The sequence below is a fragment of the Mastigoproctus giganteus genome, chromosome 2 (genome assembly GCF_048544385.1).
Source record: "Mastigoproctus giganteus isolate SK-2022 chromosome 2, ASM4854438v1, whole genome shotgun sequence".
NCBI lineage: Eukaryota > Metazoa > Arthropoda > Arachnida > Uropygi > Thelyphonidae > Mastigoproctus > Mastigoproctus giganteus.
In genome coordinates, this window is record NC_143576.1 from 82,981,985 (window position 1) to 82,997,074 (window position 15,090).

General features: G+C 38.7%; 1 protein-coding gene and 1 long non-coding RNA gene across 2 annotated transcripts in view; one reads left to right on the forward strand and one right to left on the reverse strand.

The window, feature by feature from the left end:
• The window catches only part of LOC150089373 (uncharacterized), a 49,106-nt gene extending 48,876 nt beyond the window's left edge, over positions 1–230 (forward strand). Inside the window, exon 6 of the mRNA XM_090368552.1 lies at positions 120–230. Within this exon, the coding sequence (XP_090224678.1) occupies positions 120–132 (13 nt within the window). The 3' untranslated portion in view covers positions 133–230. The remainder of the gene's footprint in view (positions 1–119) is intronic.
• The window catches only part of LOC150089371 (uncharacterized), a 200,324-nt gene that overhangs the window by 137,231 nt on the left and 48,003 nt on the right, over positions 1–15,090 (reverse strand). The gene's annotated exons all lie outside the window — the stretch shown is intronic.

The window sequence follows — 15,090 nt, forward strand, 5'->3', positions numbered from 1 at the left end:
AAACACAAGTTGCTGCTTCGCCTTTGATTGCATTTTTGAAGACCTAAGTATATGCTTTTATATGATAAGGATGTAGTTCTACCGTATTCTGATTATGTATGCTTTCTGTATTTTTTCAGACCTGCTCAATAGCCTCCAACCTATTCATGGATCGAGAGCTCTTACTACTTTATTCATCAGAGAATAATTTTTATTTACTCCTGAACATTAATACTTTCGCACTAAAGATGTAACTTGACCATATTTTATGTTATATATTAAAAAAGATTCTACAAAATAAAGTGCCTTCTTGTATGCATTTAAATTTTTTTAAATAAAAGAAAACATCAAACGGAAATCACCATTTTGAAAACTGGGACTAAATACGTATTGTGTAATCACAAGGTTTGTTCTCAAACTGTGGTTACAGACAAGACTACTCAAAGTGCTCTCGTTACGTGGTATCGAATCTATCGTAAATGGCTCAACAGCGGTCGAACAACCAGCTTCAAGATACATTTCTAGAGGGTGTCCGCAATGTTCAGTTGCATTATATAGTCAGCCACTACATAAACCTGAAAATGTCACGATCTTCGCCTATGTCACCTTGTGACACTAATTGCAGAAGACTTGCAATTTTTACGTAATTTGTTTACGTATTTGAAATCAAAATTGATGATTTTCAAAGACAAGCTTGATTATGGACCTTCACGCATAAAGATAGATGATAAACAGATCCCACTGGTACCTCAGCTAATGCATCTTGGCATAACTTTGGACGACCGATTCTTCTTTATTCCCTCAAGTAAATAATGTTACGAGAAGATCAAGCAGTTTACTGCAGCAAACATCCATATCACTAGATCTGAATGGTGATTAAGTAGGAAAACACTTCTGTTATATTTAGTATTCATTCCTATAGCTACTTTTGCTTCCTGTGTCTGATTTCTCAAAGCTACCAATGTTAGATTTCAGGTGAGACTTAGGTCCGCACACCGCGTAATGCTTCTTCCTTTGCTGCGATCCTGCATAAAGTGTCTTCTGCTACTTTTCAGGTCCTTGCTGGGATCTTTCCGCTACACGTGTGTGCAATTACCAAAAGTCTATGTTACAGGCTTAAATATGGGGTCCGGCTGACGTTCTTGGTATTGCTTGCAATCTTTCAGCAGACGTTAAAAAGGAAATGCACCGAATCTGGAACGAGTTCAACATGTGGCAAACACAATGATATACTCGTTTATTCACACCTGAAGTCACTTTCACCATCAGTAAGAAAGTTCGTAATTGGTCTACTCCTAGTTTAATAACGTCATTCATACTTACAGGACATGGTTCCATCAACTAACTTTTTCAATTGGGTCTTCCAATTCAAATCTATATTTCTGTGGTGCTGAGGGAACTTGGACCCACATTTTATAATACTACAACTCATACCATGACTCCATAATTAGATTACAAGCTTCAGTCAGTAATATGTCAGAGAGAAATAACGGCTTTTACTGAAAACTTTAATTCATATCTTGCTTTTCAACAATTCGCATCAGAATTTTTTAGCAAAAGGAAACTATTAACTTCGAATCCCTCACTATCTCAACAGCCACAGGGATCCAAACCTGCTTCGATATCACTTGCAGTTCGAGTGGATGGCATTCCTCATACTCGGACTGACTTCCAATCTATTACCTGGATTTTGTCTTTAAATTACTAGAGCAACAAATTTGACATTTCTCTTAACACCTGAAGAACATGCTCTGGCGTACATCTTTCCAGTAGTAGTAATTCTCTTCAGCACTGTTATTAAGCCTCTAGTTTTTTTCCCTGCTATTCTCCCACAGCGGAACAGGATTTTCTGGCCTCTGTTCGCCAGAGACAGATTTTTCTTATTTATTTTTATTTATTTTTTTTTATTTTTTTTTTTTGCTAGTATCCTGGATTAGGCGTTCAGTGGTATGGGATATTGCTGGCATTCACTGCCTCCGGTGGATGAGAGACTCCTGTGATTTTCGCCTCTTAGGCAGGATAGCCCACGATTCATACCAATCTACACCTCATCGTGTTGCAGACGGGAACTGGGCTGATTCCAGGTGGCAAAGTGGCCAGAATCAGCTAAAGAACACAAACTGCATAAACATAACATTTCAGGCAGTTTTACGTTCTGTATTATCACACAGTGGTCACAGTATATTAAAGTATGTATGGTGGCATCTAGACTTGAAGTCCATCTCCACAGTACGATCAGTATCAAGTAGAACATCTACTAATAGTAAAAAATAAGAGGGTCACTCTGTCACAGGGAAGCAAACACCAAATTGGTGATTGCTTCCCGATACTCATCCCTAAAGCCGGGTCTGGGTCAACTTTTCCTGTCTGTGCACAATGCACAATTCACCCATCGGATGAAGTGCAATACCGATAGGTGTCACTTCCCCCCACATCCTGGCTGCCCACACCAGGAAGCACCAAAAAAAAAAGTATGCAAGCAGTATGCAAAACTTATCTAGGCTAACTCAGCAATAATCCCGCATCTTAGCATTATAAGATGCCAGCAAAAAAAAAAAGATGACAGCATAGATAAACAACAAAAAAAAAGTGCACAGAAAGAATTTCTACACTTAACCACAGTCAATCAGTATATTAAATTACCTCTTCTTCTGAAAAGCTCTTCTGGCAAACTCCTGAAGTGTCTGAACATACTCAAAACTAGATAACTTATGTTCACTACCTCTGCATAAATCAACCACTATATTTACAAGTTTAATTCTGATCTGATCGTAAACAGAACAATCAAATAACACATGATCCCAAGTCTCTAAAGCCTGACAAACACAATACGTGTCAGACTCTATCCTTAACTCGCACAAATTGCCCTTCAAAGACCCATGACCGGTTAATAAGTAAGAAGTTTCCATTCTCAAATTAAACTAGTGGTTCTTCTTATAATCTATATTAAAAGTTACATCAGGAATAAACCTCCTAGTCACAGCTCCGGTCACACTGGAATTCCATCTTTCCTGACAAATTTCTATTAGTTTTACATAATATTCCTATTAGATATCTTTCGATCAACCTGAATATCATTAGTAACACCAATAATAGTAAATGGCCTATACTTCCTGGCAAAACAAACGAATCCAAAGGAAGAGCATTCGCAATAACCTGTATAGCGTCATCGCGAGTACCGTTTTACACACTCGTAATGTAGTTAATAACATAGATCTTTATAATGAATTTAACTTATTCCTAAATTTAACGGTACTCACTCGCAAAAACCAAACAGATGAATAATGACACAATAGGCAAAAATATAGCTTTGTAGTCCAAGGAAAGAACTCTTCTATTCAACCCCCAGTCTTTTCTTGTAATTCTGACAATAGAGGCTGTAAAATTTTTAACCTTACTAGCTAAGTATTCTAAATGAGCAAATAAGCCTAATTGGGCTTTGATAAAGCCCAATTAGGCTTTATCAAAACCTTAAGCGTAATACCCCAAACAGTGCTCCTAAAGCAAAAACCCAAATTCGCCATAAAACATCCTCGCGACTATTGATTTTTCTAATTTTTATTTTATTTATTTTGGTCCTTGCCACTGAAATCCCAGGAAAGTAGGTGGCAGGACCTGCCAGAGTACTGATTCAATCACTGGTAACCCCCCCCCCCGTGGCTGGTATTGGTAACGTCGGGCCCCTAGTGGGACCGGGCGGCTAACAGGCCGGATGAACAATGAGCACAACATACTACATATCCCACACACTTTTAAATCTCTGACTTGACCGATACAGAGAACATACGCGGAGATGGGAGAAATCCCAGGAACCGTTAGACCACCAACATACCAAATAACCAACAGATCCGGCCAGTAAACTCCACTTCTCGGACAAGAGTGATGAAAACGCGACAAGCACTGGACTTGACTACCACTTACAAAGACTACAATCAAGACAGCATGAACGGGCCCTGAATCTCATGAACGACAACTACCTGATCAGACCTCTGTGGAGGCTAGACGGATAGCACTGGACTTGACAGTGCAGCTCTGCTGCAAAGCGCCTTATTGGCGATCTAAATCGAGCTCCCTGTCTCGATTTACTTTATACCCTCCTTCCCGGAGGGGGAGAGACGGTTCTCCGTATGGCAGACAAGATGGGATACCATACCTACTGGAAGAGTGACCAACTTGTTTATCCCGAACGTGACTTTTCTGAATAATAAAAAAGTTCGCAATTGGTTTAAACCTAGTTGACAATCGTCATTTTTGTTAACAGGGCACGGGCCAATGAATGAGAAATTACATGCAATAGGACTAAGTAACATGGACCTTTGTTTTTGAGGGGTCAGGAAAGGCTGGCAGCACATACTATATGATTGTCGAATATATGACAATGCTAGGACAGCGATACTTGAAATTATTGAGAGTATAGCTCCCGGAGAATAAGCTATATGTTTAAGAGACTGTAGTAAGTTTCAGAGGCTCCAGGTACGTATTTGCTAAAGAAGTGTTTGAACTAAGGAAATATATCATTCTGGAATATAATTCGAAATATAATTCCAGTAATACGAGGTTGATCAAATCCATCTGGCTGGAGGCATCGAAGTGTTTTTATGCTGCCATTCTTAATGGTTGCACAACTGGAAGATCTACTCTTCTTTTCTTTATTTCTCTCTCCCTTCCCCCTTTCGGTTTTTGGTATATCCCATCAGGATGTCTAAAAAATATTGGTACAAACGTTTAGGGAAAGTAGGTAACATCTAAAGGAATGTGAATTGCATAAGAACCCATAACCGGAAATTTCATCGTAAGTCGGTACAGGGCTCTGTTCATCAGTTCGCGAGAGGGAAAATTTCTGGTTTACTCATTCAAGCAGTTTTGTTTGGTTTTTTTTTTTTTTAGGAGCATTAGCAGCTTAGGCCATATTACTCCGGGATATGCGGTGGTCATTCCCTGACCTTTCCGCATCATCCGTATTTGGTGGTGACGGGCTCGAACCCCGGTCTAATCAAGGCGCGTGTGCTACGCACTGCTGCTCCTTCCCACCTGGCTACGGAGGCGCCCATTCAAGCAGTAGTCGCTGCACAAAGAGCATGCATCGATATACGAACTGTGAGCTGGCAGACATGCACCTACTGTATGGATTAGCAGAGGGCAATGTACGAGCCGCTCAACCAATTTATGGAGAACGCTTCCCAGACAGACATGTACCGGACCACCGTTTGTTTGTGCGTGTGGATCAAAATTTGTGCGATTATGGGTTATTTAGAGGTAACAGGAGTAGTGCGGGCAGACCACGTTCGACGCGAACTCCCTCCATGGAAGAAAGTGTGTTGAATGCTGTCCAGAATAATTCTACTACCAGCACACGTGCCGTTGCCTCTGCCTTAGGAGTGTCTCTTTGCAGTGTACAGCGTGTCTGGCACGACGATTCCTTACACCCCTTTCATCTCCAAAGGGTTCAGTTACTGCTCCCCCAAGATTATCCTGCACGTGTGGCTTTTGCGCAGTGGTTTCTCCAAGAAAGTGTTCAAGACTTGAATTTTCCAGCCTATGTTTTGTTCACGGATGAGGCTTATTTCACTCGGAAAGGCTTATTCAATCAGCACAATGCTCATGTGTGGGCTCACGACAACCCACACGATGTGCGACCCCCATGCGGCACAACATCGCTTCGCAATAAATGTGTGGGCAGGTATAGTCAGTGACTGCTTAGTCGGCCCATACTTGTTACCATCCCGTATGAACTCCGCTAAATATCGGATCTTTCTTGAACAAGTTCTACCAGGGTTCTACTTGACGATGTTCCGGCAAATGTGAGACGCAACATTTGGTTTCAACATGACGGGGCGCCTGCCCATTATGGAAGGTGTGTTCGTGACCATTTGAACAGGCGTTCTGGGCGTCGATGGATTGACCGTTGTAGAACCGTTGCCTGTCCCCCACGCTCAACTGATTTATCGAGCCTTGATTTCTTGTGGGGGCCCTCAAATCTATCGTATATGAATCGCCTGTGGAGACGGAAATGGATTTCGTGGCGAGACTGGTCTGCGCCGCTGCTACTGTCAAAGAAACTCCAGGTGTGTTAGACCGTGTCCACCAATCCATGCTGCGTCGGTGTCACACATGCATCGCGTCTCATGGTGGAACCTTCGAGCATCTGTTGTAACATCATGAAATGTATCCATCTCGTACTCCATTGTTAATATTATGTCAAATAAATGTGAAATAAATGTAATTTCTGCTTCTTGTGCCTCTGCTACTACTTTCCCGTAACGTTTCCGGTTATGGGTTCCTATGCGATTCACATTCCTTTAGATGTTACTTACCTCCCCTAAACGTTTGTACCAATATTTTTGAGACACCCTGTGTATATATATATATATATATATTTTTTTTTTTTTTTTTTTTTTTGTTGTTGTCTTAGTTAATTATTTTTATTCTTTTCTTTCTCTTCCTTTCGGTTTTTTTTTTTTTTTTTTTTGTTATCATACTCTGAAACCATAGGTGTCTCATCTACTGGAACTGGCCCACCTTCCCGTGGTGTGGGCGAGTACCCAGAATCATCTGTCCAGGTGACTGATGCTTCTGGGTAGCCAAATGTTATGTTCTGGATAGGCCAGGACATAACAGAACACACAATATACACAAACATCCGTCACACACACACATATCTGGCCCATTTGTAGTGATACTGTTCTTCACAGAGATACGAGGCGGATTTGAACTGACATTCTAGGAGCCGCCCCTTACATAAACATGTCCGCATGCCACCCCTCCTTTCCTCTGGTGGGGCCTGGACAGGCCCCACTGACCACTGGGGTCGTCTTCTCTATAGTCCCCATTCTTCTGTCTTTTCCCCCCAGTCTTCAGTCTTCCTCCCCAACTCTACCTGACATTACCTACACAGCATTCTCCAAAAAACAGTTGGAGTACACCAGAGAACACACTAAACATCAAAATTGAATCATGCAAAATTGAACCTCCACGACTTTTGGCTACCAATTCTAGCGTTTTCCCCCTTTTTTTTTATTTTATATTTTATTTATTTTTATTTTATTATTTTTTATTATTAGTATTTTATTTATTTTTATTATTAAGGTCCTAGCTACTGAAATCTCAGGAAACTAAGTGGCAGGACCTGCCAGAGTAAATTTCTAAACTACTGGGTACCTGGTCTGCCTCCACGGGGCAGAGTGTGGACAACGTTGGGTCCCATTAGGGGCCCAGCGGCTAAATGACCAGAGGAACAACGGTACACGACACTACACATATACATAATCCATACACTTTTAAACCTCTGGCATTGACAGTGTTCTGTTTCACACCCACAATGTATACTACGCGGAGATGGGGGAGACCAAACATGCCGTTTGACACTAAACACTCTACACTGTACACTGTACTTATATCGTGGTTTTAACGGTGTCCATAATTTATTCCATTAAGTCATTCTCAGGGACATGCGCAGAAAGATGGTCGAAATTCCCCCCCCCCCCCTCGATCAGAACAAAAAAAAAATAATAATAATAAATGGAGTAATTTCTACAGATCAAATCAGCGGCTCTGAACCTCAGATTCCCTCCCCCTCCTAAAAGAAAAATCTTGAGTTCGAAAAATTCATGAGAAACCCACAAATTATTATTCGCAGTACTAAGGAAATTCAGCAGTTAAAGGAAATAACTTGAGCGCATTGCGTTTATCCTCTTAAGTCGGCCCAAATAGCAATTACAAAAAGGAAATATGTAAATGAATCACGCCTACTTATCGACAGACCAACAATAAAAGCCATTACTCGCCATACTGACCTAAGGCTTGATTGAAATGCGACCTTTACCTTCTAAATATAAAATACTGTATTGTTAAACGAGGCCATACGTACAACTTTGGGCCATAAGACAGGAACTTCTGGGATATGATGAAAATGCAATTTTGCACTGTACACAAAGTCTCTCATACCAATATCACTGTACGCATTGATCATTTAGTTCATTTCAGGGCCTACTTTAGGTCCTTTAGCATGCCTAATAACACCCTTAACAATAAATTTATCGATTAATGAACAGACTAAAGAAAGTGCTTCGTAATTTCATCATCAGCTTATTCTTCGTGCCAATTTGAGCAATTCCATGAAAACAGCAGACGGCAGTATATTTTCAAATTAGGGTTAAATAAGTTCTAAAATAAACAATTTAACAATTTTAACAATTATAATTTAAACTGCCGAATTAGGTGCAGCACACCCCGTTTGTTGGTTGGGTTTTATTGGCGCATTAGCAACTAAGGCTATAATGCGCCAAAACCTTGTCATAAAAAAAGTAAAACTTTCAGTGACCTAATGAATTAGGTCACTAAGTCAGGGTATAAAAACAAGTATAAATTGTAAAAGACAAATATCAGTAAACAAGTAACAATAATAAGATAGATTTTTTTAAATGTGAGTAAAAAGGTTTACTGATTTTAGAAAGTTAAAAATAGCAGACACATGGTCAGCCACACCGCGTAATGGGAAAGAAGGAAATAAGAGAAGTGATCTTTACCATTAAGAATGCCTAAAGAATTTGGTAATTTCCTCAGTAACTCTCTCTTCCGTTCATTACAAATCGATTGAAAATTGTATCGCATGAAAACCCTAATAGAGATCTATTCTGTATTGGTATGAACTAGTATGAACTTCAGAATGCTAATGTCTACAAAGGATAGTAGTCTTCTGATAAGAACTTCGTATAATTTCCTTCTGAATGATAGTTAATATTAATTCCCCCCCCACCCCATATGCTCAGAAATATATAACCCCTCTGATTTAATGTGCCGCCCCGGAGTGCCAAATTATGTACCAATATTGCGTTTGTCGTTACTAAAGAAATATAATCCTCTAGCTGAAATAGATCACGATTCACTGTTTTATTGATTTAAATAAAATAAAGTGGTATTATTCCCAAATATGTCCTTAATTAGAAATAGGGGAAAAAATTAACGAATCTTAAATAAATAATTATCCTTCACTGACTCGTGAAGTAAGTAATAACTAAATCAAGAACAGGCACAATATGGCCCAAGAGGCCCTTGTGCCAAAAAACCTCAAATACTACTACTACTCACGGACTCGTTAGTATAGCTATATGGGAGTTAAAATATATCCCCTCCCCATATTTTACTATTAACGAATCGGAAAGCGAAGTAGAAAGGGTATATATAATTCATTACAAATCATACACAAGTCACATTGCAATAATTTATAATGAGAGCTTAACGTTACATAAGGTGCCTTTATACCCGGGATAAAAGTTTGCTGAAAAATTTATACAGAATGGTGTGCATTTATTACGTTAAAAATAAATAAATTTTCTGTTTACACTCCTCCGGGAGGACCACACGGTCAGAGGAGTTCACAAGGTAGAGAGAAGACAAGAAACAGCACCGTATTCAGCAGTCACGAGCTTGAACCCGCGTCACTCAAGGCACGTGTACTTAGGCACCCGCGTGCCTGAACACTCGGCTAAGGCGGCCTCAATATAATGTCTAATAACAAGTCTCAATAATCCTACATAAGATATTTAACGATCTTGACGCACATTCGTTTGAAGGGAAGGGGTGAAATCTCAGAATGAACGTTGCACTGAAATGCAAACCAGTTTCTCTATGTTAATTTGTCGCGATACGTCGGAAGAATAAAATAGTCACAAAGAGGAATGAAAATGGAATGCGGTTACAGAAAATTAAAAATTAACCAGCTCGATATATGCATATTTAAACGAAATGGAATTAATTCAACAGAAATTACAAATTCAGAAATTTACTTACCCATAACAGAAAATACTGGAGCAAAACATACGCGTTAATTGCATTCACTACTTTAATTAAATCAAAAATTTAATAATACACTGAAAACCTAAAATAAAGCGGACAGTTTTCTGATAATAAATTACCAATTAAAACAAACACACATACACTGAACAGGACAAGCACTAACCTGAATAATCGACAACACTGCCCTCTTTGGTTTCATTTTTTAACTAAAATCAACATTTATTATCCAATGTATTTGTATCAAATCCTTCTTAGAAGTAAATTCTTTTGAGTTTGCCATAAATTTGGGAAAATAGTTGGAAATACATAATATATTTTGAAGAAACTGCTTCCATCCGTCTACGACCAGTGATCAGGTTATTGGTTTTAGACTTATATTTTGATCTACGATAATGAAAAACCAAACGACACAGAAGAAACGCAACCAAACAAAATTTTAAATGGATTGGTAGGTAATAAGATTCTTATCCTTAATTTGTTCCGTGTTCCTTGTTGACAGGGTTGCCACTTCAAGAGTAGTTATAGTAGTAAAATAATTTCTGGCAACACGCTATTTGTTCAATATATTTTTGCTCCATCTTTAAAGAGGAAAAATATGACATTTGTTAATCAGTTAGTGGCCGTTACCAGTAAAACTACTGCATGGCACATTAAAGGATTGCACCGTACACTCCTGAAAGTAATTTATAGCAAACGTAATAGTGTCATATTAGTAAAGCTTCGAACACATCATTGCAACGTATTTAGTCAAAATAGGAAAAGGCGTGGGACTAAGTCATGCAAGAAAGCTGTTACAGTTGGATTTTGAAATGGTCTTAGTGTAAGACATATGCCCTCATGGGGAGTACAGTTGGTAGAATCGCCGTCCTCCCAGCACCGGGTGGAAAAGACCTGAGTTCGAGTCCCGTCGATGAAGTAACGAATTTTTATGAGCTTTTTCAAAACGTGGCTGAGTTAGCCAGTCTCAGGCGAGGGTAGCATAGTTTTTTCTCGGAAACTGTGGTGTTTCGTCCGGCAAACAGAAAATCAAACACAGAACACACGCAATTTACAGACAGTATATAAGGAGCAATATGGTGTTAGTCGCTAATTCTCCTAAAACCTACTACAATAACAACAAGACACAGTGGCGGATTCTGAAAAAAATGACAGGAAGGGCACCATTTGTGACAGGGGACACCATTTTGTGCCTTGTTTGTGCACAAACAAGGCACAAAATAATGCATAGAACGAAACAAATATGACACTGAAACATAATGTGACTAGCGAACACAGGCACACAGCTAAAGTTTGAATTACTTTGAAGTAAATATTACGCATGACCAAACTGCATGACGCCACGTACTAGAATGGCGATTACATCAGCATCAGTGGTGCCAACTGTAGTCAGTTGAAAATAGCTGAGCCACAATGCAAAAATAGATAAAATCCTATGTTAACAATGAAAAAAAAAAATTAAATTTGAGCTAAACAGAATTTAAAACGGTTGGTGTATATTCTCCGAAAAACGACAGGGGCCCAGATGCCACGGTCCCCTTACCCTGTGTCCGCCACTAGAAAGACATATATTTAAAAAAGTGGGTCCGTAAGTAATGCTTCTTTGGCCATAAAAATATAAAGACAAAGAAAGATACAAAATTTTAATTTACATCATTCATTAAACGAACACTGAGAAGCGTGTATCCACCTTGTTTATGAAATATATATTTGTCATTATTATTTCCAGTTCACATATATGCACTGTGGTAAAAGGATGGGCCTTGCTGTACAGAACATCCTGTCACTGTCCTTTTTAGCTCCTCCTCCTCAATCAAAAAAAGTGTTTTAAAGATATCTTTGCATTTGCTTAAATAGCTACATGCAGGATCAGGAAAACTATTTATCCTAGGTCAGTCTAGTGTGGCTTGCTATTTTCATGGTATAATTTGGTGTCCTTTTTAGAGCCGTTCTTTTTTGTTTTATAGCCCTATTAAGTTTATCAATTGTTTGTCAATACCCTTCCTTTTTATAGTCTGACCTTCTTCCAAAAAATCGCACAAAATTGGGCCTTCTCTGTTCCAAAACACCTGAACGTAATTTTTTGAGGTCTGGCAATTACAGGTTTTTATTTCACTGGAAATACTGGATGTAACCAATCCATAAATTGGCGTTTAGACTAGGTCATAGTGAAAGGTTCTGGTTTCATCTCATGTTACCAGTGTTTATAAAAATCTTTATAAAAATTGCCTTTATAAAAATCTCCTTGAAATTATTTCACTCCTGCCTGGAGAACTTCATTTCTCTCATTAACAGCTTGGGTACCCAACCCATTTTCAGGATTTTTCTATAATCTAATGTGTCTAAAAGGGTTAATACACTTATTTTTGAACACCCTACTGCCTATATCATTGCATATATGGTTATTGTCGTCTTTTTGAACATTTTCATCCAAATTCTTAGTGTTTTTCATCTAGCAAAACAGGCAAATCGACCACAGAACACACCCAATTTATGGATACAATACACATATGCAAATCAGTAAGTTCTCCGGTGTCTCTAAAATGACAATTTTTATACTAGCAATACAAAACTTTATGATGTTAACTCAATTATCAAAAACTTTTGTCGACCAAGAGGCATAACGTATTGGCAGACCTTTGTATAACTAATAAAATTAGATTTAACCAACCAAAGAAAAGTGTGAAAGGCAGAAGCCAAGTAAGAGTAACCACAGAAGTTCAAAGCAAATTGCTTAAGCGCGTTGTTCTCATAGATCGCTATCTCTCATTTGTACAAGTGCAATATGAATGGGAAGAAATATCTGGAGTGACAATGAGGAGTCTAACAGTCCGAAGAATTGTACCCGTCTGGCTATGGCGAAATCTCATCTATAAAAACGGATAAGAATTCGATGCCTTCAGTGGTCAAACAGATGTCATGTTACGTGGCCAACAGAGATAACAAGGCTATCTTCTCATACAAGTCAAAATTTAATCTACACAGATGTGGTGGTATAATGTATCTGTGTCACCGAAAACGTAAAGAGTCTCTTCCTTTCTCACCACAACTGTCAAGCAACCAGAGGGAGAAATGCTATGGGAATAAAAAAAAAAAAAAAAATATATATATATATATATATATATTATATTAGGGTCACCCTGTAATTTCTTACATATACCCATATTTGTGTCCGTAAATTGCGTCTGTCTGTGTTCTCTGGTCGATTTTCCTGTTTTGCTGGATGAAACAACCCCAGTTTCTGGGAGAAAAACCTTGCTATCTACGCCTCAGACCAACTAACCTAGACCAAAGTGAAAAAAGACCATTAAAGCTCCTCGCGTCATCGACGTAATTCGAACTCGTGCCTTTTCCAGCCGGTTTGGGGTGAATGGTGACGACACCACTGTGCTACACACGCGGAATAAAAATTGACAATAATTTTCATTCCTGTGATCACGATATACGGTCGAAAAGCGTTGTCAGCTTTAGAAAGGAAAATCGTTTTGCAAAATTTACGTTAAATTCTTTTAGTTAATTTTTTACTTATTTTTTAATTGTGTTCAATTGATTTTTTTTTTTTTACTGTAATGTAATATTTTCGAATTTTTAATTGTTTTCAATTTAACTTTTTACTGTAATGGTATGTTTGTTTTAATTTCTGGAGAGTATCATACGGAAGCGTTTACGTATCATATTGAGGTAAACTTCTCTTATTCTTTTACAAACAAATCACTTTTGTAGAGCTATGGAAAAATAGGTTTTTCACTGGACTGCTTATTTTTTAAGAGAAAGTATAAATAACCACTTGAACAGATCTAAACGTTTTACTCAAGTGTAGCTTAATAAGCTCTTAGATCATACAGAGGATGTATTATGGCGTTAATCGCGTATCAAAATCTAACAGACCAAATACCTGAGAAAAAATAAGACGGAAACAATGTGGGATATTTTTGGATTAAGGGTGTCATTTCCAGGATATAGCGCACGAATGTTTTTGTGATGCCACATCCTGTTCTCGGCTGAACCTCTCTACAGAGCAATATAGCGTTTAATCAAGACGATCAGAGCATCAATAACTACCGTATAGCATTTTTCTGATCAATATCTGCGATAAGAGGAAGAGATCTGCAGATTTACACAAGTTCAGGTCAATATTGAAAAAAAGGCACGAGTTAGAGTTAAATTTGAAAGTGTCTATAATTCTGCCCAGACACCGATAGAACGGAGTATATGATGTGAGCCTTGTCAATCAATTCGGCCCTGGAGAGATTGAGCAAGGCTCATGGGGTAGAAATTTTTTTAGAGTGGTCTGTATTTGCTAACAGGAGAGACTGCTTCTATAGGGATGGGATACACTCAAATAGAAAAAGGTGCAAGAATATTTTCTGATGCTATCGAGGCAGTGATAGGTGGGTCGATGCTACCTTGGGGGGATTCATAGAATAAAAGATCAACAGTAGCCGCAGAAAGAGACGAAAGAGATTCTTGCACTGCTTCTACTGTAATGAGCAGCAGCCTAGAGAGCAAGTTGCTGGGGATTTCAAAAACTGCTGGGAGTCAGCATGGAACAAGTAAATACATAGGTTGTGTTAGGGTAACTAAGAGTACGAACAGGTGCATATACACCAATGCTAGAAGTATAGTAAATAAATTTTATGAATTTGAAGTGCTGGTCAAGACATCAAAGGCATATACAGGGTGTCTCAAAAATACACGGCATAACTTCAGGAATGAGTTCCTCATATGTAGACAATAAAAATATTTTATATCAACATACGGAAATGCTTGGTTCCAGAGTTATTAACCGGAATGTCTTATCTCCCGCAAGTGATTTCCTTCATCGCAAGGTACTGACAGAATTTGGTGTTTTCCATTCCGACCATGTACTCAAATCAGGAGAAAACGGATATGCACTTTATATCACCTCCTTATCCCTGCTAGAAAAATTCCTATATATCATTGACAATACACCATGAGCTACTCTTGCAGCTCGTCTGCACTGCTAAAAAAGATTAACAGTAGCCACTGGCAGAGGTGAAAGTGATTCTTGCACTGCTTCTATTGGAATGAGCCGCAGCCTGGAAAATAAGATGCAGGATATTTCAGAGACTGCTGGGAATCATTGGGGTACAAGTAAACACATGGGTTGTGTTAGGGTAGCTAAGAAAAAGAACAGGTGCATGTATACTTGTGTGTACACCAATGCTAGGGGTTTAGTAAATAAATTTGATGAATTTGAGGTGTTGCTCAAAACATCAAAGGCAGATATTGTGGGGATTTCAGAGACGTGGTGTCACACAGATATAAGAAATGCAGAACTGGAATTTGGGGAGTACA